Here is a 24,492-nt window from a genome sequence, read left to right on the forward strand (position 1 = left end):
GAGCTCTGTCCCTCAGCCTTGCTAACCTATGTCCAGCGCGGGGGAGCGCTGCAGCCACGGCTTCTTTCCTTTCCCAATACCTTAATTTTACTGTAGAGGAAAGTAAGGCACAGAGAGGTTGTGTTACCTCCTCAAGGCCACACAGCTGGGAAGAGAAGGGCTCTAGAAGCGAGGCCTGAGCTCTCTGCTGGAAAGCCAGGGGTTGAGGAGAGCTACGTACTTGGTAGGAATTTTTCTTTTTCTTTCCTTTTTCCTTTCCTGGCTCATTTTAATTTATTTACTTGCTTCAGTTTGTGCAGATTTTGTCAGTGTGAGAGTTCATAGAAATTACTCGGAATGTGATATTTACTGTGTTAGGGTTCAGATTGGGCTCTCCACCCACATTGACCTTTCTTCTGCGGATATTTGTTATCGGGGTTTAAGATACACAGAGAAAGGAGCACAGATCATAGACATACAGCTCTATTATTTTTTTTCACAACCTCCCCCCTCCACATAACCCTGGGTCACTGGCCCCTCCCTATCCCCAGGGAACCCCATCCAACCCCCAGAGATTTGAGCTGTCTGCCCACACACTTAATGTGCAGTACGAGGAAGCGTGCAGTGTATTGTCTTTTGTGTGTTTTGCTGTGAGACTTCCCGTGGCCCTGGTCCGGGTGGTTGTCTTGCTTCTTGCTGGAGGTGTTCATTGTATGGCATGTCACAATGTGTTTATCCAGCTGTTGGTGGACATTTGGGTTGTTTTCGGATTTTGACTATTACTGGTGGTTAGACTCTTAAATTTGGACTGGCTATGTGCGTTTCTAGGCCTCGCCCTTGGGTGTATACCCGTGAGGGCACGGCTGGGTCAGAAAGGTTTGCACATTCTGCCAAACTGTTCTCCGGAGTGGTTGTACTAATTTATGCCTCCTCCAGATGTGTATTAATATTTAATATTGTCCCTCTTTCCTTGTTGATGTTAGCCCCTCTGGTGGGGGCGTAGTAGTTTCGATTCACATTTCCTCCCTAGTTTGAGAGGCTGAGTACTGGGACGCCGGGAGCATGTGACTCTTAATGTCGGGATTGTGGGTTTGAGCCCCATGTTGGGTGTAGGGATTACTAAAAAATCATCATCATCATCATCATCATCATCTAAAAAAACAAAAAAGGTTGGTAGTCATTTCACTGGCCATTTTGACGTATTTGCCACCGTCCTGGTGCCTATTTCTACATTTTGTTGTCTTTCTCTTACTGATTTGCAGGAGTTCTTTATATATTCTGGATACAAACCCTTCCTTGGTGACATGATGCACAGGTCTGTTTCCATGTGGTGACTCACCTTTTCTTTCTCTTAATGGTGTCCTGTGATGAAAAGACATTTCTCATTTTTTTTTTATCTTTAGATGATAAGACGAGAGCAAGCAGGGTGGAGGGGCAGAGGGAGGGGGAGAGAGAATCTCAAGCAGACTGTTCTGAATGTGGAGCCCAACACAGGGCCCAGTCCCTCGACCCTGAGACAATGACCTGAACCAAAATCAAGAGTCAGATGCTCAAAAAAAAAAAAAAAAAAAAAAAGAGTCAGATGCTCAACTGACTGAGCCATCCAGGCACCCCTCTTTTAAAAGATTGTATTATTTTTTAAGATATTACTCATTTGTCAGAGCGAGCATGCACAGCAGGGGGAGCAGCTGAGGGAGAAGCAGGCTCCCCGCTGAGCAGGGAGCCCGATGTGGGACTCGATCCCAGGACCCTGGGATCATGACCTGAGCTGAAGGCAGACGCTTAACCGACTGAGCCACCCAGGCGCCCCAACCCTTTGTGTTTCTTTTCTTTTTTAACTGGTGAAGTGCATACAAATTTACCATTTTTATCGTGTTTAGGTGTCCAGTTCTGTGGTATTAAGTACATAATCACACTGCTGTGCAACCACCCCCACCGTCCATCCCCAGGACGTTTCCATCATCCCAAACTGAGACCCTGTCCCATTAAACAATAACTCCCCAGGCGCCTCCCCCAGCCCCTGGCACCTGCCCTTCCACTTTCTGTCTCTATGAACTTGGCTGCTCCAGGGCTTCATAAAAAGAGGCATTCTACTTTTGTCTTGGTTTTTGTCTTTCTGTGTCTGGCTTATTTCACTTAGCATAACGTCCTCAAGATTCATCCGTATTGGAGCTCACGTAAGAGCTGCCTTTCTTTTTAAGGCTGAATCATATCCCGTCGTATGGATGGACCACATTCTCTTTATCCAGCGGATCCTTGGGTGGCTCTCACCTTTTGGCTCTTGCGAAGACTGACACTGGGAATATGGGTGGTGCACAGACCTCTCCGAGACTCTGCTTTCCATTCGTATGCGCGCGTGCTCACAAACGTGCGCGCGCGCACACACACGCACGCACACACACACACACACACACACACACACTCTCTGCTGTGGGGGTTTGGATTGGAGTGCATTGAATCTCTCCATCAATTTGGCCGCAGTGAGCATCTTAGTAAGTACATCTGGTGATTTCTTTGGGAGGGACCCCCAAAAGTGGGTCTGTGCCTTTTCCGGGCTGAAGAGTTCTTCTGCTGATTTGCTTTCCAAAAGCTGGGGAAGGGTTGGCCCTCTGCTCACCCTCCCTGGGCTGCTTCCCACCTCGCCCCCGCCCTCGCCACAGCCAAACCCCAAATGTGCTCATTCGACAGATGAAAATGACATCATCCCGTTTTAATACTTCTTTGTAATCCTAACGACAAATTTTTCACTGGATTCAGCCATTTACTGTCGTTGGTGATTTGCTTGGGATTCTTACTGAATGATAAGACTCTTTATACAGCGAAGGCTTTAACCCACTCTCTGGCTTAGATATTACAGAAGTCCCTGCGTCTCGGGATCAGTGGGAGTCTGAAGGTCATTTTATCCGGAGGGTCCTCACACTATTTTCAGCTGCTGTCATAGAAACGCCCGAGTCACATGTCGGTGCTCTGGGCTGGAATGAGCTCTTTTCTGGGTGATAACCCTGATTTGATCATGCTGATGAGATGCTCTGATAGCCTTTGGTGACACGGTAAAGGATGCAGCTCCTTTCTGAGGCCAGAACCTTTTAAGTAGAAAGGGACAATGTATTTGTTCTCTTGTGGTTAGGGGGAGGGGCCTTGGGGAGTGAAAATAGGAAAATAGGGTCTAGTGTCTGGGTGGTGTGGCTGAGTGGAAGAGTGTAGGTTTTGGAGTCAGAGCCTCAATGCCTCATCTGCAAAAGGGTTAAGAACCCCCCCACACCCCCTGCCAGGGTTGATGGGGGTGGGGAGACAGAATGAAGCAAAGCCTTGAAGCCTTTAGCAAGCCTTATGCTGGCTGGGAAGTCTGGTCCCAGGAAAGCCCCCCCCTTTCTCCTTCCCTCAGCCCTAGCTGATCATGACCTTGCCCAGCCCTCCTATCCATAAATACTAATTGAGCACCTACTGTGTGCAGTATAGGGGTCACTTAAACCCACATTGTAACTCAGGGGCCTACAAAACTGGCCAAATTAGGTCCACCTCCTGTTTGTTTTCTCCCTTAAAGATCCTATTTATTTTATTTAGAGTGCTAGCGGCGGGGAGGGGCAGAGGGAGGGAAAGAATCTCAAGTGGACCCTGTGCTGAGGCAGACCTGACCTGGGGCTTGATCTCACCACACTGAGGTCATGACCTAGGCTGAAATCAAGGAGTCAGCTGCTCAGCCGACTGAGCCACCCAGGTGCCCCACCTCCTGTTTCTGTAAATAAAGTTTTAATGGAACAAAGCCCAGTAGTTGAGGTGGTCCCAGGCACCCCACCTCCTGTTTTTGTAAATAAAGTTTTATTGGAACAAAACGCAGCAGTTGAGGTGTCCGTGGCTGCTTTCCTTGCAGCAGGCAGAATAGGCCCACGGTGCGCAAATGATTTATTATCTGGCCCTTTCGAGAAAAAGCTTGCCGACTCCTGTTCCAGTGGGTGGAGGGGGACGATAAACAAGGAGCTACAATAAAGAAGGAACTAACTTGTATTTGGTCTGATAAATGGTGATAAGCACTGTGGAGAAAAATAATTCAAGAAAGGGTGGGGTGCGGTGGGTTGCAATCTAAAATAACATGGTTAACAAAATAAATAAATAGAACAACAAGTTAGGGTTAGGGCAGGCTGTACTGTTCAAGTGTTACTTGAGGTGTTAAGAGATGGGAGTTTACAGACAACTTGCCATATCTGGAGGGAGGAATGGATTCCAGGCTGAGGTGCAAAGGCCCTGGGGTGCATGCAGCCTGCAGGGCTGTGCTATTCCGTGTTCCAGCCCAGCCCATTTGCAGTGATAAAGTCCCTCACTGTTTACTTAACCTTTGTACCCACCCTGATCTCACCAAGTACCCCTCCCTGCTCCCACCAGTGAGGACTTCAGGTACCCATTATATAGTCAGCTTCTAGAAGGGTCCCCAGGGACTCCATCTGTTACAGAGGCAAGATGCCCCCGGCCAGCAGAGGTGGCCTCACTGTTAATTCGGGGGGGGGGGTCTGCCAGCAGATGGGGATAGCGCAGCCCCTTACAAAATGCATCTGGGTGGGCTTCGTTCCCCAGCGCCTAGCACACAGTGAGCCCTACATAAGCGTTGAGGGAGGGATGGATGGACGGATGCACGGATGGACAAGAAGGCATGACGGACCTTGTCTGGATTCGAGTTCTGCCTTCTCATGATCTTGGCCAGCGCTGGAGGCTGCCAACTCCTGAAACCCTTCCTGTGTTCCAGGTGTCAGGGAGGGGGGTGGCGATAGCTGAAAGCGGGCTGGCCAGCACCCCCAAACTCCTGGCTCCCTGCTGTGTTCCCGAGGTTCTTGTCCATGGCTGGCAGGATGTGGGGTGGGAGGGGCTGGGCTGTTGGTGGGTCTCAGTTTGGGGAGGGCAGGAAGGGGCACAGACAAGGGGGCTAGGGTCACCTTGCCCAGATCCCTGCTGCTGATGCTCCCAGAGGGACCCTGAACCCCTCCCCCAGGCAGTGGAGGAGGCCCATTGAACTGTAGCTGGGCCTCCGGGCCTCCTTTCTTGTCCCCACTCCCACCCCGGGGTGCCCTTGCCCTCTCCTGGGGCACTGGGCACTAGAGAGGGAGAAGATCACTTTCTAAGTGCCTCCTAGGGGGTGGCCTCCCTCACTTTTCCCTCTCCCAGTGGCTGGCTAGAGCTAAGGGCCCACCATGGTGGGATTCCCAAGCTGAGGGCTTGGGGTGGCAGTGTGCTTGTAACATTGCCTAAGCAACGCGGTCCCCCAGGCAACAACCTCTGAGCCTCAGTTTCTCAGTCCGTAAAATGAGGGTAACAAGGTTCCCACGCTCCCAGGGCTGTGGGAGGTTGAGCCAGGATGGGTGACTGCTCTGCCCACGGTGCCTGCCTCGCTCTGGGCATTGGGGTGCCCAGGGCGGGGAGGCTGGTCTACCGGCCAGCCTGGCCTGGTGGGGGACACTGCGGTGTGGCATTGGAGGGGAGAGCAGAGCTTACCTGTGGTTTCTTTTTCAGTTCAAGGTGAAATTCATACTGTGTGCAATCGGCCATTTGAAAAGTGTGTGATACAGTAGTGGTCAGTGCCTTTGTAATGGGCAGTCACCAGCTGTCTGGTTTCTAAATTAAAATTTGATTTTAGGGGTGCCTGGGTGGCTCAGTCAGTGAACCATCTGACTCTTGGCTTAGCTCAGGTCAGGGTCCTCACAGTCGGTGGATCGAGGCCTGTGTCTGGCTTGTGCTCAGCGTAGAGTCGGCTTCAGATTCTCTCTCCCTCTCCCAACTGCCTGTGCTCTCTCTCTCTCTCTCAAATAAATGAATAAGTAAATAGAAAGTAAAGCTTTAAGAAAAATAATAAAAATAAAATTTGATTTTAAGAAAGGGCAGATGGAATTTGCGTAGAGGAAGCGGTCCCTCTCAGACCCTGACCTTGAGCAGTCGCTCTGCTTCTCTGAGCCCCAGGGTTTGTCCCTGTAACTGGAGTAAAAACGTTAGCCCTGCATTGCCTGGCACTTCACAGAAGCATTTCACAAATCACCTTTTCCTCTGTGATCCACTTCACGCAGCCTGGGGAAATTCAGAAACCTGCCCAAAGTCACAGAGCAAGTGGGCGCTGGAGCTGGGGTTGGTCTTCTGTCGTCCCTGGGGACCCCTCTGTCACCTCCCTTCCCATGTCCTTCGCGGACAGTGGCTAAATGAAGTCTAAATTAATTTAATAAAATTAAATATGTGTTTCCTCACCAGCCACACTTAAGTGCTCTTCGGCCACAAGTGGCCAGTGGCTACTGTAGGGTCCACGCAGACACGGAGCATGCGTCCGACACTGTTGGTTATGGGGCCAGTTACCTGGTCTGTTGTGAACAGCAAGCGGGGCACTTGTGGGAACACTCTGGCGGGTGCCCTGGTGGCCCTCGCGTGGCTGCCTCGACTTCTGGGCTCCGGGGTCCAGCTCTGTTCCCAGCCCAGTGCCCTGTGACTTGAGATTGTTGGGTGTTGTCAGGCCAGCAAGAAGATTCCATAAATGACACGTGTGGCAGTGAAGTGGCTTAAGCACTCGTGAGGCCGGGTGCCTGTCCGTGTTGGGGGCGTGTTCGCCGTTACTCTTGGGAAGGATGGTCATATGTGTGTTGTGGGTCGCTGGTGTTAGCTTCCCAGGCATCTGGAGCAGGTGGCACCTCTAGCCACCAGGGGGCAGCCTGGGACCAGGGTGGAGGCAGGCCTGGCACTCAGCCCAGGGTGGGAGGGAGCGAGACCCCTCCCACCTCGGGCTGTGCTGGAGGATTTCCAGCCAAGTCTAGGGAGAGTCCAGTGGGTCCCCAGGGGTGGGTGTGAGGAGCAGCACGGGTGTGGAGCTAGACCTTGAGAAGAGCCCCAGGTTTGCTGGGGTGGGGAGAGGGGCTTCACAAAGCCTCCTGGAGACCCTGGTGACGTGCGGCCCGTCCCCCACCCCAGGGAGTCCAGGCCGGATGGCCTGGCATGGCGCACGGTGTCCTCAGGGGTCAGGGGCTGTACCTACACTCTCTCCTAATCCTGACATGTGTCTATCTGCTTTGATCCTGAGGGGATTAGAAACAATGCTCGCGTCCTCCGTCCAAAAGTTGACACCTGCTCTGTGCCAGGCAGGTCCTGGGCCCTGGATGTGGCGGGAAGTGAGGCTGACGGAGGGATTTGACATTACCAAGTGTCATTGGTGGAGGCTTGGATGCAGTGGCCGGGAGGGCCCCACCGAAGGTGGAAACGAGCCGGGAGGGGTCTTCAGGGAGACCTGGGGCCTGGTCTGACGTGGGACTGGCGTGCCCGTTGCACAGAGTTGCGAACCTGCGGTCTGGGGGGGGCGCACGCTGGCCCGCGGTCTTTCCGGGGCACCAGCATCCCGGCCAGACCCGGGGAAGGGAGTTTGGGCACCGTTGAGCCCCTGTGGCGGGCGGGAGCCGTTGGTGGCATCCGGGCACCAACGCCCCACCAGGCCTTGGGTGCTGCTGGGCGGGTTTCACAAGCCTGGGCAGGGGCAGGCCTGGGCCACCCGGCTTCCGTGCGGCCCGGGGCAGGAAGAGCTGGTGGCTGATGTAAGCCCTTGCGCAAACCTCTGGCTGCCGGCTTCCGGAGCCTTCTACCCGCCTGCCTGCCAAGGAGGAAGCCTGGGGCCTAGTGGGGCCCAGAGGCCCTGCCGCCCAGGCTGGGGCCACATGGGTGTACTGACCGGCCACCATGGCCCTGGGTCCCGAAGGCTTGGCTCTGGAGTCTGGTGAGGGGGCTGGGTGAGGCTGGGCTGGAGCGTGGGGGGCTCCCCAGGCGCGGGGTGCCGGTGACGGCACATGTGGCCAGAAGGTGTCCTCCTCACTCCGGAGGACCAAGGCGGAGGCCCTGCCCCTTGCAGCCTTGGTTTCCCCGCGTGCACCCCAAAGGGAGTGGGCGGACATTCTGGCATCGGGTGCCCCCCGGGAGGTAGTGAGTGAGCACCTGTTGTACACAGACCTGCATACCGGTTTGTTGGGGACCCAGAGGCTGGACAGGGCTCTGTGAGCCCCCTGGGCGCCGGCCCCCCCGGAGTCACTTCTCTGGGTCACTGCAGACAGTACCTGCTTCACATGGATACGGAGACGGTAGCCCGAGGGGGCACACGGAGAAGGCCTTAGCTCCGGCTGGCCAGGGCAGGCTCCTGCTGGGTGCTTGGTGACCCTCATGCTCAGCTCTGTGTGCAGGCCTCTGCCCCACCTCCTGGGGGCGTTGGGGGAGGGTTCGGAATCTCCACAGACTGTGGGCTGCTGCCGTGTTGTTGTTCTTGCTCAATTCATGCTTTCCTCTTCGCTACAGTTCTTAAGGGAGGCGTTAGTATTCTCATTTTGCAGATAAGCCGACTGAGGCCAGGGAAGGGCAGTCCCCTGCCCAAGTATCACAGGCCTCCCTCTGGCCCGTGACCTACCTGGAGGCCTGCTGGGATCTTCCCCTGAAGGGTGGGGTGTATGGATCTTGAGAGCCAGAGCCCCTGGGTGGCCATAGTGAGGGGGCGTCCCTCCTGGCATGGGCCTGGCCAAGTGGGGCGTGGCAAGGGTAGGTCTTTCCACCGAGGCCCCCAGCACGCTGTTCTCCCCAGCAGTGGCTGGCCACCGCACCCCCCCATCTGAGGGACCTCGGGTGGGAGGCCTAGGGCTCTCCTTCTGGTGCTCTCGCCAATTCGCTGTAGCCCTGGGATGTTCGCTGGGTGTGTGTTCCCGGTCGTGGCTCACTGGCTGTGGGACCAGGCACTTCCCAGCCCCCAACATCAGCTTTCTCATGCCTTAAATGGGCGCATGGTTCCTTCCACACCAGGCTGGCTGAGGCTGGCCGAGGACGACGACTCAGAGCTCAGCAGGGTTGCTGTGGGGTCCTCAAGGAGGTCATTCTCTGACTTGGGGGATCCTCCCTGATCCAGGCGCTCAGAGCATGAGCAGGGGTTTAGACCCTGAGCCCCCCACCCCCCACCTCCTCGCTCTGTGGCCTCAGGAGGTCCCTGCCCCCAACTGTGCCTCAGCTTTCATCAGCAGGTTGGGGGGACCATACCCTCCTGCCGAGCTCTGGGTGCCCTGGAGGCGAGGGCCTTAGATGGTGGTGGGCTTCCTTCTGGCTGTTCTCTGGGGGCTGCACTTGCAGGTTTTTCAAGTACTGGGTCTGGTTGAGGTGACAGGCTCGTCCTGAGCCCAGGGGTCTGGGGTGGGGCGGAAAGGTTTCTTTGGTGTTCCTGGCAGTGTCAGCTCTGAGAAGTGGGGGAGACATGGGGAACTCGGGGTGTTGGGCTGGGCAGTGGGGGCCTGGTGGGTGCCTGACAGCTGCCCCCCTTCTCTCTGCAGGCGAGGCCTTCTTGGGCAGCTTTGTGGCCAGCGGGATGGGGCCCTCAGCCTCATCCCATGGGAGCCCTGTGCCCCTGCCCTCTGACCTCTCCTTCCGCTCCCCTACCCCCAGCAACCTGCCTATGGTGCAGCTATGGGCCGCTCATGCCCATGAAGGTAAGGAGTGTGCCAGGTGGGCGGGGCTGAGGGCTGTGGGCCACTGTCCCTGGCACCTCTCCATCCTTCCCACTCCCTTCCACCTCTGGTCATCTCTCCTGCGGTAGCTGGATGTGGGGGGCAAGCCCTGGTCGTTCAGCCCCCCTGCTGTTTCTCAGATGCTCAGTGCTTCCTCTGGTCACTGCCACAGGGCCTTTGCACAAGTCATTTCCCTCTGCTGCAGCTCCTAACTTACCCACTGTTCATCCTTTAGGGCTCAGCTGACCCCCCTCCCCCCTCCCACCTCTCACTTGTGAAGACAGATTATTTTCTTACCAGAGTGAGCTCTGAGGGCAGGGCTGAGTTTGTTCTGCTCACCGCTGTCTCCCTGGGGGCCCTCCATAATCACCATTGGAGCAATGGGACCAGGGCCATAGGGCTCTCCCTGGCAGTTCTTCAGTGGTGCTTGTAAATGTGGGCGTCTGGGAGCCTTGCAAATCCTGGACCTCCCTGGAGCCTCACTTTCCCCTCTGTTGGTGAAGAGATAGGCCTGGGGGAGCCTGAGCTCCTTCCCCACCTCTGGTGGCCTTTGGATGCTGGGTCCTGGGAGCACCCACCGCAGGCTGAGGGCTTTCCTGGGCTTTTCACGGCTCACTGTTGGCCCACGTCCTCCTCTGTGCCCGAGTCTCGCCAAGTACCCGTCATCATGTGTACCTCCCATGGAGGGGGTGGTCCTGCCTCTCTAGGCCCGGGATTGTGGGCAGTCCTTTGGGGCTGGGGTCCCATTTGAGCCTCCTCCCACTTTAGCCAGCCAGGGCGGGGCTGGAGAGGCCTGAAGAGCAGACGCCGCCTGGTGTCTCTGTGCCACCAGCTTGCGCCTCTGCCCTGCCTGACTCCTTTTCCTCCCGTGTTGCAAACACCAGTAATGTAGGAACGGTTACAAACACATGCACGCCGCTGCGCAGCTGGACTCAGCGTATCCCCACGACCAGCTGTGAGAGAGGGACTGCTAGGTCTCTTTTCCAGACGAGACAGCACAGGGATCCCATGCGATGTTTCCAGGGCCGAAAGAGATCACGTGCATCAGGTGGTCTTGGTTATTCGGTGATTGTTGTTAACGCCCATTATCAGGTGGTGCTCTGGGAGGAGCATGGGTCCTGTGTGGCCAGGGACAGGCCCTGGATCTCTGGCCTCAGAGGGAGCCACTCGGGGCACGCGGGACCTGCGTCTCAAGGACCTCTGATAGGCCTGTGGCCCGGGAGGACCCTCCCCCAGTGCCCCGTTACCTGCCTGCTCGCCAGCCCGCCTGCCTTTCTGGGCCTTGCTGAGCGGCTCTTTGGGCCTCCATTCCCCGTGGGCCCTCAGAGGAGTCTCGTTTCTTTCTCTGTGGTTACCCTCCCTTCTTCTCTGTCCCATGAAGCCCTGATTCTGGGCAGCACTGGTGGGGAGAGACTAGGAGGATCCTCACCAGGAGGCATTCCTTCCTGGCCTGGGAGACCTGGCAGCTGCAGATGCTGGGTGCACTGATACTGAGAGCAGGCGAGTGACCTGCTCGGGCTCACACAGCAGAGAAGGGACTCATTAAATCAGTAAACTGCCCCACCGGGTCTGTGTTGGGCTGAGGTTAACCCAGTCCCAGTGACTTCCATTCAAAGTAAGGCTCCTCTGCTGTGTGACTTTGGGCCAGTGGTCCTCCCTGAGCCTCTGTTTTCTTATCTATAAAGTGAGGATGTTAAGAGCATCTGCCTCACAGGGTTTTGTTGAAGTTTAAATGAGAATAAAGGCAAAGCAGTGGGCAGTGTTTGGCCTGTGGTTAATCTGTCATCACCGTCCCCTGCCTCTTTGGATCCATTCTGATCCTCTTTCTGGGGGATTTGAGAGCCCAAGCCCCTGGGGGCTGCCTGGGCCTGGAGGGAGGCTTGAAATGCCAGGGGGTCTGGAGGAGGTGGGGGCAGGCCTGCCCTGGGGAGCTGGCCACAGATCTCAGGGCTCCCTGAACCAGGGGGCTGACAGCTAAAATATTTTATTCTCAAGAGAGGGATGGAAGGAAGTTCCTCGTGGGAGTCCGTGCGGTGGGACAATTCAGTTTTTCTCTCTTGCAGGCTTCTCCCACCTGCCCAGCGGGCTGTACCCCTCCTACCTCCACCTGAACCACCTGGAGCCCCCCAGCAGCGGGAGCCCCCTCCTCAGCCAGCTGGGTCAGCCCAGCATTTTCGATACCCAGAAAGGTATGATGAGGGGGCAGGAGCGGGGACGCTGGGCTTGGGGGGGGTAACTTCTGAGCCGTTTGTCTGGGGCCCCCCACCACTACCCAGTATTCCAGGCAGCACCTGTTTTCCAGGCAAACACTGTTTTCTGAGACCCCTGCCCCTAAGCCCCGCCCCTAGCCTTCTGGTGCCTTCTAGTTGTGCTGTGCTCCCGCCAGATCCTCTCAGGCCCTTAAAACAACTCTGGCCTCCACCCCTTTCACAGAGGACGAAACTGAGGCTCAGGAAGGGTAGTCAGTGGCCAGGGCGAGAGATTGTGAACTCAGTACCGTCTGTTTCTAGAGTCTGCCCTCCTTCTTGGCCTGGGGTTACCGGGAGCCCCTGGGGGACCCCGCTTCGGGCTGGCTGGGTGGAGGGGGCACTCGCTCACGCCCCCACTCTCTCTTTCCCGCAGACGGCTTCTACCTGCCCGCCCCGGGGGCCCCGGGCGCCCTGCACTCTCACGCGCCCTCCTCCAGGACCCCGGGCAGCCACTCCTCCAGCGCCCCGGCCAAAGGCTCTTCACGGGAAGGTCCAGCCAAGGAGCGGGCGGGCCGCGGCGGGGAGCCGCCCCCGCTGTTCGGCAAGAAGGACCCAAGGGCCCGCGAGGAGGCTGCGGGGCCGCGCGGCGTGGTGGACCTGACCCAGGAGGCGCGGGCGGAGGGCCGCCAGGACCGCGGGCCCCCGCGCCTCGCCGAGCGCCTGTCGCCCTTCCTGGCCGAACTGGGGCCGCCGCGCGGGCCGGGCGCCGCTGCCGAGTGCAAGGGCAAGAATCCGCCGCCGCCGCCGCCGCCGCCGCCGGCGCTGAGCCTCTGCAACGGTGCGGGCGACGCGGGGCTCCCCGCGCTGGTGGCCAAGGAGGCGGTGCGCCAGGACGAGAGCGCGCGGCTGCGGCGCGCAGAGGCCCTGCTGCCCGGGCCGTGCCCCTGCCCCTCGCCGCTCCCGCCGCCGCCCAAGGGCCCGCCCGCGCCCCCCGCCGCCCCAGCCGGGGCCTTCGCCGCGCCGCAGCCAGCGTCCGCCGGCGTCTATACCATCTTCCCGGCGGCGGCGGCGGCGGCGGCGGCGGCGGCGGCGGCAGCGGCAGCAGCGGCGCGCGAGCCGGGCCGCGAGCACCGCGTGGTGGCGCCCACTTTCGTGCCTTCCGTGGAGGCCTTCGACGAGCGCCCGGGGCCCATCCAGATCGCGTCGCAGGCGCGCGACGCCCGGGCCCGGGAGCGCGAGGCGGGCAGGCCCGGCGTCCTGCAGGCGCCGCCCGGGTCCCCGCGGCCGCCCCCCGACCGGCCCGAGGCGCTCCGCGAGAAGAACTCGGTCATCCGCTCGCTCAAGCGGCCGCCGCCCGCGGAGGCCCCGCCGGCGCGGGCCGCGCGCGCCTCCCCGGACGCCCGGGCCTACCTCCCCGCCAAGGAGCTGCTCAAGCCCGAGGCCGAGCCGCGGGCCTGCGAGCGCGCCCCCCGCGGGCCCGCCGCCGCCCCCCAGCAGGCCGCCAAGCTCTTCGGCCTGGAGCCTGCGCGGCCACCCCCGCCCGCCGGCCCTGAGCCCAAGTGGAAGCCTTTCGAGCTGGGCAACTTCGCCACCACGCAGATGGCCGTGCTGGCCGCGCAGCACCACCACGCCAGCCGCGTCGAGGAGGAGGCGGCCGCCTCCAAGAAGGCCTACCTGGACCCCGGGGGCGCGCTGCCCCGCGCCACGGCCGCCTGCTCCAGGCCGGGCGCCGAAGTGCACGCCGCGGCCCACGGGCCCGGGGAGGCCTCGGCCATGCAGAGCCTCATCAAGTACAGCGGCAGCTTCACCCGCGAGGCCGTGGCCGTGCGCCCTGGCGGCTGCGGCAAGAAGAGCCCTTTTGGAGGCCTGGGCACCATGAAACCCGAGCCTGCCCCCACCACCGCGGGCGCCCCGCGCGCCCAGGCCCGCCTGCCACACCCCGGGGGCCCTGCGGCCGGTGGAGGCCGGCAGCTGAAGCGGGACCCGGAGAGGCCCGAGAGCGCCAAGGCTTTCGGGCGCGAGGGCTCTGGTGCCCAGGGAGAGGCAGAGGTGCGGCACCCGCCCGTGGGCATTGCGGTGGCCGTGGCCCGGCAGAAGGACAGTGGCGGCAGTGGCCGGCTGGGGCCTGGGCTGGCAGACCAGGAGCGCTCCCTGTCGCTGAGCAACGTCAAAGGTGGGTCTTGGGTCCCACCTCTCACCTTCTCCACGCCCCGCCCTCGCTTCCCAACTGCTGTCCACATGTGCTTTGTCCTTCATTCACTTGTGGGCTGTGGCTACTGTTTAAAAGTTTATTGCTTTTTCCATTATGCGCACAGGAAAATGTGTAAAATGCAGGAAGGGAAGAAGAAGGAAAGGATTATTCTCTTTTCCCAACCTCCTGAACACTTTCAGATCTTTCCCTGGATTCATTTTCCTTTGTGATGAGCTTGTACCTGCAGGGTTCCTAGAGCACACCCAGTGCTGGTCCCTGCGTTCTTCACGCTCACAGTGTGGGTTTTCTCCCTCTCCCTGTTGTGAAATCTTTATATAATTTTTTCACGGCCTCTACTGTTCTGCCTAGAGCACACACCATAGTTCAGCTAAGCATTCCTCTCATGGGCATTTTTTCCCCTTCTCTGATGTTTTTGTGTTTAGAACGTTGCATTGAGTATTTTTGTGCGTTTCACCTTCCTGATATTTTGGGTCGTTTTCTAAGAATAGGTTCCTAGGAACAAGCTGGCTCTAAGTCTTTAGTCCTCATTCTTGGAGGGAGTAACTGCCTTACCTAGTTCATTGTTCCCTATACCTAGTGTGGGACCTGGCGCTTAGTAGGTGTTTTGGTAAATGAGCGAATGAGTGACCAAGTGTGATGGCTAGAAACTGGGTCCCTGTGTTCTCATGGGTCTTGACGTGTCCAGTACCTTAGTGCCTGAAAAAGACTATTGCTAATTTCGGTGGGGAAGAATGGTGTATTTCTTTAGGGTATTGGTGAAGTTGAATATTTTTCTTTTTGTCCCTTGCATACATGCTGTTGGAGTGGGATTTTGGAGGGTTGATATTTGTGGCATTTTTGTTGGAACTGTGGACTTGGTCTGCCCGTTGTTGAGCCAAGGACCCTTCCTACGGGTTGGGTGGGCACTGGGCTGTAGCCCCCACCTGGATGGTGTTTAGTGTGTTGTGGTGTGGGGTTGGGAGACTGGGGTAATGGCCCAGGAAGGCTGCTTCCCACTGTCCATGCTCTTGTGACTTCGCAACAGTCAGCCTGGATTTCTTCTTCCCTGTGCCTCTGTTTCCAGTGTCTGGCCCGCTTCCCATACTCAGCCGGTTGCAAGCTTAGGCTTCACCCACGTCCTGGGCCCCTGTCTCTGGCAGCCACATGGCCCCCTTCCCTGCACCTCCCAGACTTTACTCCCGGAGGCTGCGTAGGCATCTCGGGTGAATGTCTCTTGGGACCGCATCCCTTTCTTGGTCTGGCCCCGCTGTGCCCACCTGTGCTGACTGCTGGGCTTTAGCCTCGTTCCATGGTGGGTGGCCACTGCCCTGTCCCAGCCTCCTAGACCCACTGTCTTAGCCCTGCTCTCCTGGGTGAGCCCAGTAAGGCACAGGGCTGCCCTGGGACTCCTGCTGGCCCTTGCCCCACACATTTGCATGCACACTGTAGCTGCAGAGGATCTTCATCCGGCCTAGAGTGAGTGACACTTCACGGATGTTTGTTGAATGACTGAGTCCATGGTTCTTTGTGGAGCCTGACCAGGGAAGCCTGTCCTCTGACCCAGGGGGGCAGGCCCGAGGCACTGCCTCATTCTGGCATTGAAGGAGTGGATGACAGCCCTTGGTTAGACGTGGCTGGCTTGTTGGTGGACAAGCCCTTCTGCTAGGATAGAGGTTTGCACCCGGGCACCCCTCTGGGAGGCCAGAGATCTCTTTGGGTCCTTTCCCTGAAGGAGTGCTCGTGTGACATGGTGTCTCACTCCTGTTAGGGGCTCACAGTCCACAGGGTACCTGCCCGTGTCCACGCGGTCCTGTGAGAGAGAGAATGTGTGTTTGAGTATGTGTGAGAGAAAATGTATGTGTGTGAGAGCAGGCGTATGAGAGCGTGCATGTGAATGTGTGTGAGACCGTGTGAGCATGCGTGATGGTGTGTGTGTGACTGACTGTGACAGGGGATGTGTGACATGGAGCAGTTGACTGAGAGAATGTGTGTGACAGTGTGACCGTGTGAGGTGGTGTGTATGACACAATAGGTGTGACTGGAGTGTGAGAGAATGTGTGATGCTATATGTGACAGTATGTGTGACAGCGTGTGTGTGAGAGAATGTGTGTGAGTGATCCTGTGTGACTATGATAGTGCGTGTGACTGGCAGCGACAGTGTGCCCGTGTGTGACTGTAGCAGTGTGAGAGACTGTGTGACGTTATATGTGGCAGTATGTGTGACTGATTATGAATGTGTGTGACCCTGACTGTGTGACTGTGTGTGAGAGAATGTGTGTGAGAGTGACCCTGTGTGATGGTGACAATGTGACAGTGTCCGATAGTATGTACGAAAGTGATGGTGTTTGTGACCGAGTGACTCAGAGTGACACTGTGGGACGGTGACAGTGTGACAGTGCGTCCGATAGTATATACGAAAGCGATGGTGTGTGTGACCGTGACACTGTGTGACTGAGTGACTCAGAGTGACAGTGTGTGTGACTGTGTGTGTGTGTGACAGTGTATGTGTGTGACAGAATGTGGGGAGGGAGGGAGGACCTGACGGGTTTGGGATGAGACATTCAGGCATTGGTCTGTCACTGTCAACCATTGAAAAGTAGGCACCTGGGTTCTTTTCCTTAACCCAGTTCCCATTAGAAGTAGTGGTTTTTCCCAATACTGGCACCCTCGGGGGAGGGCAGGAGTTGGGGGCACCCCCTGGCCGAGGGGCTGGTCGTCAGCCTGCGTCTCCTGGTCTCTTCCCATCTTGCCTGTCTCCTTGAACTTCCGGGGAGAGCCTTCTGCTGGTCAGTGGATTCAGATCCGGTCTTTGCCTCATCAGCTGTGTGACCTTAAACAGGAGGCCTGAGCCTTCCGGGCCCTGTTGTCCACACTGACCTTGCGGCTGCTGGGCACATAGTAGGGGGCTTCATAAACAGGCCTGCCTTGGCTTTGCTTGCGTTCAGCGTGTTGGGGTCTGAGAGCTGCTGACAGTGTCCGTGAGTCCTAGATCCTTTCGGAGAAATGCCCCCGGGGCCCACATGGGCCCAGAAATGGACCAAGGACAGGCATGACCTGCAGCCGTGAGCCCCACTGACCGGTGGCGCGTGCCCGGAAGCCCAGCACAGCTGCTGTCCTTCAGCGGGCGGCCAAGGGCAAACCTGGTTGTTAGGGGGAGCTGGCCCAGGCCCCCAGCAGCCCCGCGCGGGAGGATCTGTGGCTCTTGCAGCGTCCCCCGTGGCGAGAGTGGGCCCTGCGGGGGTGAATTGACTGGCCCAGGATCCCTGGGCTAGAAGAGGCAGGCTGAGTTTGAACCCTCGGCCCAGGCCTGTGGCTCCTACCTCTTCCTCTTGCCTGTTGGCATCACCTCTGTGGTGGAGGCATCGGGGGGCGGTGGGGGTACGCCTGTGTCGCCCCCGGCAGAGCTGGGGTCGTGCAGGTGTAAGCAGCAGTGATGGCCCCGGATCCTAGAGTGTGCTCAGGCAGCCTGAGCTGGTGGCAGCCACATCTGCCGGAATGCTCACGGAGGCCGCGGGAACCAGGCCTCAGTCCCGGCCTCAGCCTGAATTGGAGAGGCTGTGGCCGCGTGGCTCTGGGCCCCCGGGGGCAGGGCTGTAGATAGGTGACGACAGCTGTGCCCCCATTTCCCGAGCACCAGTCACGTGGCCGCTGTGTGCGAGGCGCAGGAGCCTCAGCGGTCAGGAAGACACTCGGACGCCGATCCCAGCCAGGAAAGCCTGCTTGTCAGGGAGTGGTGGGCCCTGGGCAGCATGCTTTGCCTTCCTGTGCCTCAGTTTCCTCATCTAGAGTGGGATGAGGGCTGGGACCCACCTCCTGGGTTGATGACCCCCGAGTGAATGCATGGAGAAGATCTAGGGTCCTGCCTGGCACAGAAGGGCTGGGGTGAGGTCTTGTGTCTCTGGGACCTGCCCCACATGCCTGCCTCATGGAGGAGCTGATCTCCCACCAGCCTGGAACTCAGCATGGAGGAGTGATGGGCCCTTTGGGTACATAGGCTCATGGAGGAGGCAGATGGTGAACAACCAGCAAGCAGGATAGTAGCACGTTGTGGTCAGTGCTGGGAGGGAGACAGATAAGGGAGCTTGACGGAGGAGAGGTGGTCAGGGAGGGCTTCCTGGAGAAGGGGGCGTTTAAGCTTAAGCTTAAACTTAAGCTTAAGCTTTGTCGGGAGAGGCAGCCAGGTTTGTGGTGGAAGATAGGGCCTGGGATGGGAAGCCACGGAAACCCTGAGTGGTTGGTGACAGCTACGGCAATGGAGAGGCATCGGGCCAGAGGACAAGGGACTTGGAGCCAGGCTACTCTGTGGGCACTTGTCCCTTTCGGGGACTCCAGGAATTAGTGCCAAACCCTGTCCCTGAATCCAGGGTGGCCCAGGGAGTGCGAGGCCATCTCCTTTGGGAGAAGGAAGCTGGGGCACACATGCTGATTTCCCAGCCCAGCCACAGGACTCCGGGTGGCCCTCCACACTTTGGCCCTGCCTGAAGCCCGGGCTGCCCTTCTGGACCTCACTACCCGGGGGATCCCTGAACAGGGCCCCTTCCAGTCCCTTCGTGAAGTGGCCAGGGGGGCTCAGGGTCCCTTTGGATATAGGAACCACATTGACACTGGAGGCCAGGGGGCACGCTGGCTGGGTCTCACCCCAACCTGGCTGTGACATTGCTCTGTCACTGAGGGCCTCTCCCCTGCCTGCCACAGGCCGGGAGGGCCTGCAGAGACTTGGAGCTGGCGCACACGACGTCTGCTCAGTGCCTTGGCCGAGCGCGGCCCGCATGAATGATTTAGTGGGTGGCCAGGGATGTACCTTGGTGTCCCACGGGGGCAGGCTGTGAAGCCATGCGCTCTCTTGCCCGCCCTCACTCCTGCCTGGCCGCTGGATTGCCCCCGTTGTTGGCATTGCTCCGCTGAATGCTCCCCGCGCTTGCCCTCGTCCTGGCCCACCCCTGGAACTTCCGGGCCGTCCTCCCAGTGCTTTCGCTGTCCCCATGTCTCCAGCCGCCTCTGGGACGTGCCCTCGCCCCAGTGCTAGGCTGCTGGCTGTCCCCCTGTGGACTTGGCCCATGGGCACGTGGGCTTCAGTCGCCGCCGTGCCCTCTCTCGGGGCTCCTGCCCTTTGTCTTGGGGCTGGCAGGCTCCAAGGGAACGGAGCTCCAGGCTCCCTGGAAGGACAGGGAGAAGCCCTTAGACCCTTGAACCTCTCCTGGCGGCTCTGTTCTTTGCTAGCTCCTGGTTTTGGGGGTACAGAGGGGAGAAATGAAGGGGAGATGCCCGATGGCAGCATTCCAAGTGGGGTCCTTGCCCACGAGGGCCACGAGTGTGGGGCCGCTGCTGGACCCCTTGTCTCCTGCAGAGTGGTCACACCTGCGTGCGGGGGGGTGTGGGGGGCTGGGAGTGGCCTCCTTCCCGAGCACGCCTCCCAGTGCCGCTGGGTCTCCCAAGATGCGGGTGAGAGAGCCCCAGCCCCAGTGCGTTTCTCTTTTGAGAAGAGCCTCAGGTGCTTTTTGTGTGGTCTCTGCCTCTGGCCACTGCTGCCTCCGGCCACTGCTGCCTCCGGCCACCGCTGCCTCCCGTGCCCCAGCCTGGCCGTGTCCCGAGTTCTGGCTCACTGAGGAAGAGGGGCTGGGACAGGAGCTGCAGCACGGTGGCAGGGTGAGGGGAGACAGAGCAGTTGGTGGGTGACCTCCAGGGGCTCCTGCCCCCCCCACCCCCCTTTAGTTCACTGACTGAGTGCCAGGCTGGGCTCGGGGACCCACGCCTCCTGTGCTCTGAGGGGTCTCGGGGGGGCTGGGCAGCTCATGGGAGGTACAGCGGTCCCAGCCTGGGTGGGTGGTGCATGCTGGGCACCAGGGCAGGGATGGGGGAGCCCCAGTGGCAGCTCCCACGTTTTGCACTCACCTCCACGTGGATCGTGTTTTCTCTGGTTTTATTTTCCCGTGTTGATTTTAGAGAGATGAGCCGCATGTCTGCAGCAGCCAAAACCGTCATGGGACCCCAGTGGCGCTTTAGGGTGGCGGCTGATTTCCCTGGGACCTGGGTCTGGCTGTGCCGCTCTTGTGGCTGGGGGGCTTCCCCTCCATCCTACCCACCCTGCCCCCAGCGTTTGGCTTGCTGTGCTGGCGGGGGCTCCCCGTGCGAGTTACAGAGAGGCCCTCTGCGGGCTGGGGCCGGGGGGGGGGGGCGCCGGGGGCCGGGGCCGCCGGCCCGGGGGGGGGGGGGGGCTAGCTGCGGCCCTGGGCTGGGGGCTCACCGCCTGCCCGCCCCCCTCAGGGCACGGCCGAGCCGATGGTGACTGTGGGGACGAGAGAACCAGGCAGCGGGAGGAGCGGCTGTTGGGGGCGCGGCTGGACCGGGACCAGGAGAAGCTGCTCAGGTGAGGGCTGGGGAGGCCGCCCGGGGCCGGGGCGGGGTGACCATACGTGGGCGCTCGGCGTCTTGTCCCGAGAGCGGGAGCCGCCCCGCCCATGACCCTGACCCTAGGCCAGATGGCCCCACAGCCCCTCTCCAGCGAGTGTGGGTCCCCCCTCCTGCGGGACGCCCTCGGGGCCCTTTTTTTCTGAGCCAGAGCTTGTTCCTCTTTATGCTGGGTATCTACTGGGTATTCGGGCTGACACCCCTTCTCTCCCACATTCCCCCCCGCGCCCCGGCCCACAGGGCTGTTGCCAATGCCTGTTTCCCTTCCAGAGAAAGTAAGGAGCTGGCTGACCTGGCCCGCTTGCACCCCACCAGCTGCGCTGCTAACGGCCTGAACCCCAACCTCATGGTGACTGGTGGCCCATCACTGGCAGGCTCCGGGCGCTGGTCCGCCGACCCTGCAGCGCACCTGGCCACTCACCCCTGGCTGCCCCGCTCGGGCAGCACGTCCATGTGGCTCACTGGACACCCGTATGGTAAGTGTGGGGGGTGGGCGACTTCACCCTTATCTGGTGGTTGAGGATAGAGTGGGCCTGACGTGTTTCTTGCCCGGAGCTCGGGGCTGGTGGCTGGTGCCGGGGTAGGACTGTGGGACCCACGCCCAGAGCTGGCTGCTGTCTTCCTTTGGCTAGGGCCTGGGCCTCGCGCTTCCTCTCCCCACACTTCAGCTCCCTTGTGTGTCTGAAGAGGGCGGTTACTACGACACCCTCCTTGCGGGGGTCCCTCCGCTGAGCCCATTTGGAGGTGGTGCCCAGGGGTGGGTGGCTGTGGACATGCTTGCAGCCTGTCACCCCTCAGCTTCCTACATGGAGGCCTCAGGAAGTGGGGGTCTGGGGAGCGGACAGAAAGGGGTGGGCCTGGGCCCCTGGCCCCTGGCATTGACGCGGGCCTGGGTCTCTCCTAGGCTTGGGCCCACCACCTCTGCACCAGGGCATGGCACCTGCCTTCCCGCCTGGCCTGGGGGGCTCCCTGCCGTCGGCCTACCAGTTCGTGAGGGACCCCCAGTCGGGGCAGCTGGTGGTCATTCCCAGCGATCACCTGCCTCACTTTGGTAAGTGGTGGCCTTTGGGTGGGGGCAGTGGCCGTGGTAGCCTCACCTGGAGAGACTGACCCAGATGCCAGGGGCCTTCTTGGGGAGGGCTGCCCACCCAGAATAAGGGGGTTAGGAGGCAGACCGGGGCTTCAAGGCTGTTCTGATGTCTGTGGTTTCCCCGTGTCATAAAGCCATCGGGATCCTTGTTTTTTGAGCTCCTACCCAGAACCAGTGCAGGCTTTCCTGGGGCCTGGACCCCCCCACCCTGGCGCCTCCCATCCCTCAGGAGTCCACTTGGCAGACCACTGGGTGTGGGGGGAGGAAGGGCTTGGAGTCCCCGTGTTGGCAGGCTCCCGCTGTAAGGGTCCTCCTGGGACATCCCACCTGGGGTGTGGACGGGGGCCTTTGTCCCCTGGGCCCGGGAGGTGGGTGCAAGAGGGAGGCCCGGGCCGGCCCTGCCCCGCCTCTAGAGTGGGCCGACGGGGGCGCTGGGTGGCGGGTGCAGCCTCACTGTGCATCCTGCCCCTAGCGGAGCTGATGGAGCGGGCCACGGCACCCCCACTCTGGGCCGCCCTGTACCCGCCGGGCCGCGGCCCCCTGCACCACGCCCAGCAGCTGCAGCTCTTCTCCCAGCAGCGCTTCCTACGGCAGCAGGAGCTCCTGTACCTGCAGCAGCAGGCGGCCCAGGCCCTGGAGCTGCAGAGGAGCGCCCAGCTCGTGGTGAGTGGGGGAGGGGGTGGCCACAGGGGGACCTGCCGCAGCCCCCCCGGGATGGAGAGGCAGAAACTCAGCGGTTATGAACTGTGAGGGAGAAAAGATGGCAGGGGCTGGTGGTCAGGGAGGGCCACCTGGAGGGGGGAGCATCTGCCCACAGGCCCGAAACAGTGGACCATGGACAAGCCCTTCGGGCAGAGGGAACAATGTGAGCAAGGCCCAGAGGCGGATGGAGGCTGGCAGGGGCAGGGTGCGGGGAGCGGCGGGGAAACTGAGGCAGGAGAGGCCGCCTGCTGGACTGGGGAAGTTTGCATAGGACGCTGAAGAGATGCTAGGGCTCTGGCTGTTTCCTGAGCCCAGCCCGACCTCCTCCTCGAACCTGCTGGCCGGGCTGCCCACTCCACGGTCCCGGCTCCCTTCTCAGCCTGGGGCTGGCCTCTGACCGCCACGTGGACTGATCCCGTAAGATGGGAGACACGAGGGGTTCCCTGTGTGGGTGGACTCCTGAGACCCCATGGCCCTCCTGCCTCCTTGCAGGCATTCCAGGACATCTATCCTCTGCTTGGCTTTGTCCCTTTTCCTTTGTGCAGTGGCCACTCCAGAGGAGTCGGCCGAGGTGGCCCAGGCAGCAGGCAGGGCCCGGGGTTTGAACCTCAGCTCTGGCATACCTGGCTCTGTGCCCTCGGGTATGTGACTTCACGTCTCTGAGCTTCGGTTTCCTCCTTTGGCAAGTGGAGATGCTAGTAATCCTGCGTCATCAGGATTATTCAGTGAGATTTAATAATCAGGAGAAATTTAATAATCAGGCTGGTGCTGGGAGCATTTCTTCCCAGTGTGTTTTCTCTGTTGACGGCCTGGCTCCCTGGCCTCCCCTCCACCTCCCCCATGAGCGCTGGCTGTCCTCAAGCAGCCCCCTCCCATTGCCTCAAACAGCATCAAACGTAGGAAGGCCCCCCCCCCCAACAGGCATTTTGAGACCCAAAGGTGATAAGGCAGGAGAGCACTCAGTAGGTAGTGAGTTCTCCGCCGAAGGTAGCTATTCTGATGCCATCAAAGCGTGCGGAGTGGGGCAGCTCCTTCATCATCAGGAGCCTCATGCCTCCGCCTTGCCCTCCTTGTCCTGACGGCAAGGCTCCCAGCAGGGCCAGGGTCTGGACTGCAGAACGCCCCCCCCCACCCCCGTAGCCCCATCTGGGGTTCCACAAGGAATGCTGGGCTTGTTACACGCGGGTCGTGACGGAATGTCTGTAGCAAGTGGGAGGGTGGGCAGCCTGCACCCTGGACCCCACTCGAGGGGACCCTGGGGCAGGGCAGGTGCTGGGTGATGGTTCCTGCTGTGTTGACCCTGCCTGGCGGCCCCCTCCCCAGCAGGAGCGGCTGAAGGCCCAGGAACATCGGGTGGAGATGGAGGAGAAGGTGAGCAAGCGGAGCCTGGAGGCTGCAGGCAAGGCTGGCCTGGCTGCCGCGGGCCCTGGGCTGCTGCCTCGGAAGCCCCCCGGCCTCGCCGCCGGCCCCACGGGCACCTACGGCAAGGCCATGAGCCCACCGCCATCTCCCCGCGCTTCCCCTGTGGCTGCCCTGAAGGCCAAGGTCATCCAGAAACTGGAGGATGTGTCCAAGGCGCCCACGTACGCCTACCCTGCCACGCCCAGCTCCCACCCCAGCAGCCCGCCGCCCGCCTCCCCGCCACCCACTGCTGGCATCACCCGCAAGGAGGAGGCACCCGAGAACGTCGTGGAGAAGAAGGACTTGGAGTTGGAGAAGGAGGCCCCCAGCCCCTTCCAGGCCTTGTTCTCGGGTAGGAGTGCGGCTCAGACCCCTGGAGGCTGTGTGTTGCCCAGACTGGAGTTGGCTCTGGCTCTGGCAGAGCTGCCCCCCGCCGGTGCATTGACCCTCCATTTGTCCGGCCCTTCCTTCCTTCCTCTGTCTCTGCTGGGTACCTGCCGTGCACTGGGCCTGCCACCAGGCTCTGGAATGAACGCAGGGGCATGTGGGTCAGCCACGGCCTCTCTCGGGCCCTACCTCAGGGGCACAGTCAGGGAAATGGGCATTACATTAGAACCTCCCGCGCCCAGGCGCCCAGGTGGCTCAGGCTGTTAAGCGTCTGACTCTTGATCTCAGAGTCATGAGTTCAAGCCCCATGTTAGGCTCCATGCTGGGCGTGGAAGCTACTTAGAGAAAAAAACAAAAACTACTTCCAAAGGACTCGTTCTGAGGGTTAAGCACAGTAAGAACCGTAAAGCACATGCCTGGCTCACGGGAGGTGCTGAGTTGTCACAGCGATAACAGTAGCACCGGACTCCCCCATTTTGAGTACCCACCCCGGCCTGTGTCAGTGGGACGTGCAGCAGGTGGCCTTAATGGTGTCCCTCCTCCCTGGTGGCTGTTAAGAGTTTGAGAGCGTGCTTGGGAGGATGTGAGTTCAAATTCAGATTCTGCCACCAGAATGCTATGTGATCTTGGGGCAAGTGGCTGCCCCTTCCCGGGGAGATTTGA

General features: G+C 59.9%; 1 protein-coding gene across 7 annotated transcripts in view; it reads left to right on the plus strand.

The window, feature by feature from the left end:
• TNRC18 (trinucleotide repeat containing 18) overlaps positions 1 to 24,492 on the plus strand; it is an 84,961-nt gene that overhangs the window by 13,210 nt on the left and 47,259 nt on the right. For 4 of the 7 annotated variants that reach the window (XM_073886297.1, XM_025863812.2, XM_073886294.1 and 1 more), the window contains exons 2-9: positions 9,288 to 9,443; positions 11,525 to 11,650; positions 12,084 to 13,823; positions 20,106 to 20,208; positions 20,520 to 20,725; positions 21,154 to 21,300; positions 21,812 to 22,002; positions 23,365 to 23,794. In XM_073886297.1, coding sequence (XP_073742398.1) covers positions 9,323 to 9,443; positions 11,525 to 11,650; positions 12,084 to 13,823; positions 20,106 to 20,208; positions 20,520 to 20,725; positions 21,154 to 21,300; positions 21,812 to 22,002; positions 23,365 to 23,794 — 3,064 coding nt within the window. In that variant the 5' untranslated portion in view covers positions 9,288 to 9,322. Of the gene's footprint in view, positions 1 to 7,561; positions 7,706 to 9,287; positions 9,444 to 11,524; positions 11,651 to 12,083; positions 13,824 to 20,105; positions 20,209 to 20,519; positions 20,726 to 21,153; positions 21,301 to 21,811; positions 22,003 to 23,364; positions 23,795 to 24,492 lie in introns of those variants that run through there. The other 3 variants (XM_025863813.2, XM_073886295.1, XM_025863814.2) reach the window with 3 other exon arrangements.

This window comes from Callorhinus ursinus, unplaced genomic scaffold, assembly GCF_003265705.2.
Source record: "Callorhinus ursinus isolate GAN/ISIS: 27379988/994484 unplaced genomic scaffold, GSC_fseal_2.0 scaffold70, whole genome shotgun sequence".
In the NCBI taxonomy this organism is placed as follows: Eukaryota; Metazoa; Chordata; class Mammalia; order Carnivora; family Otariidae; genus Callorhinus; species Callorhinus ursinus.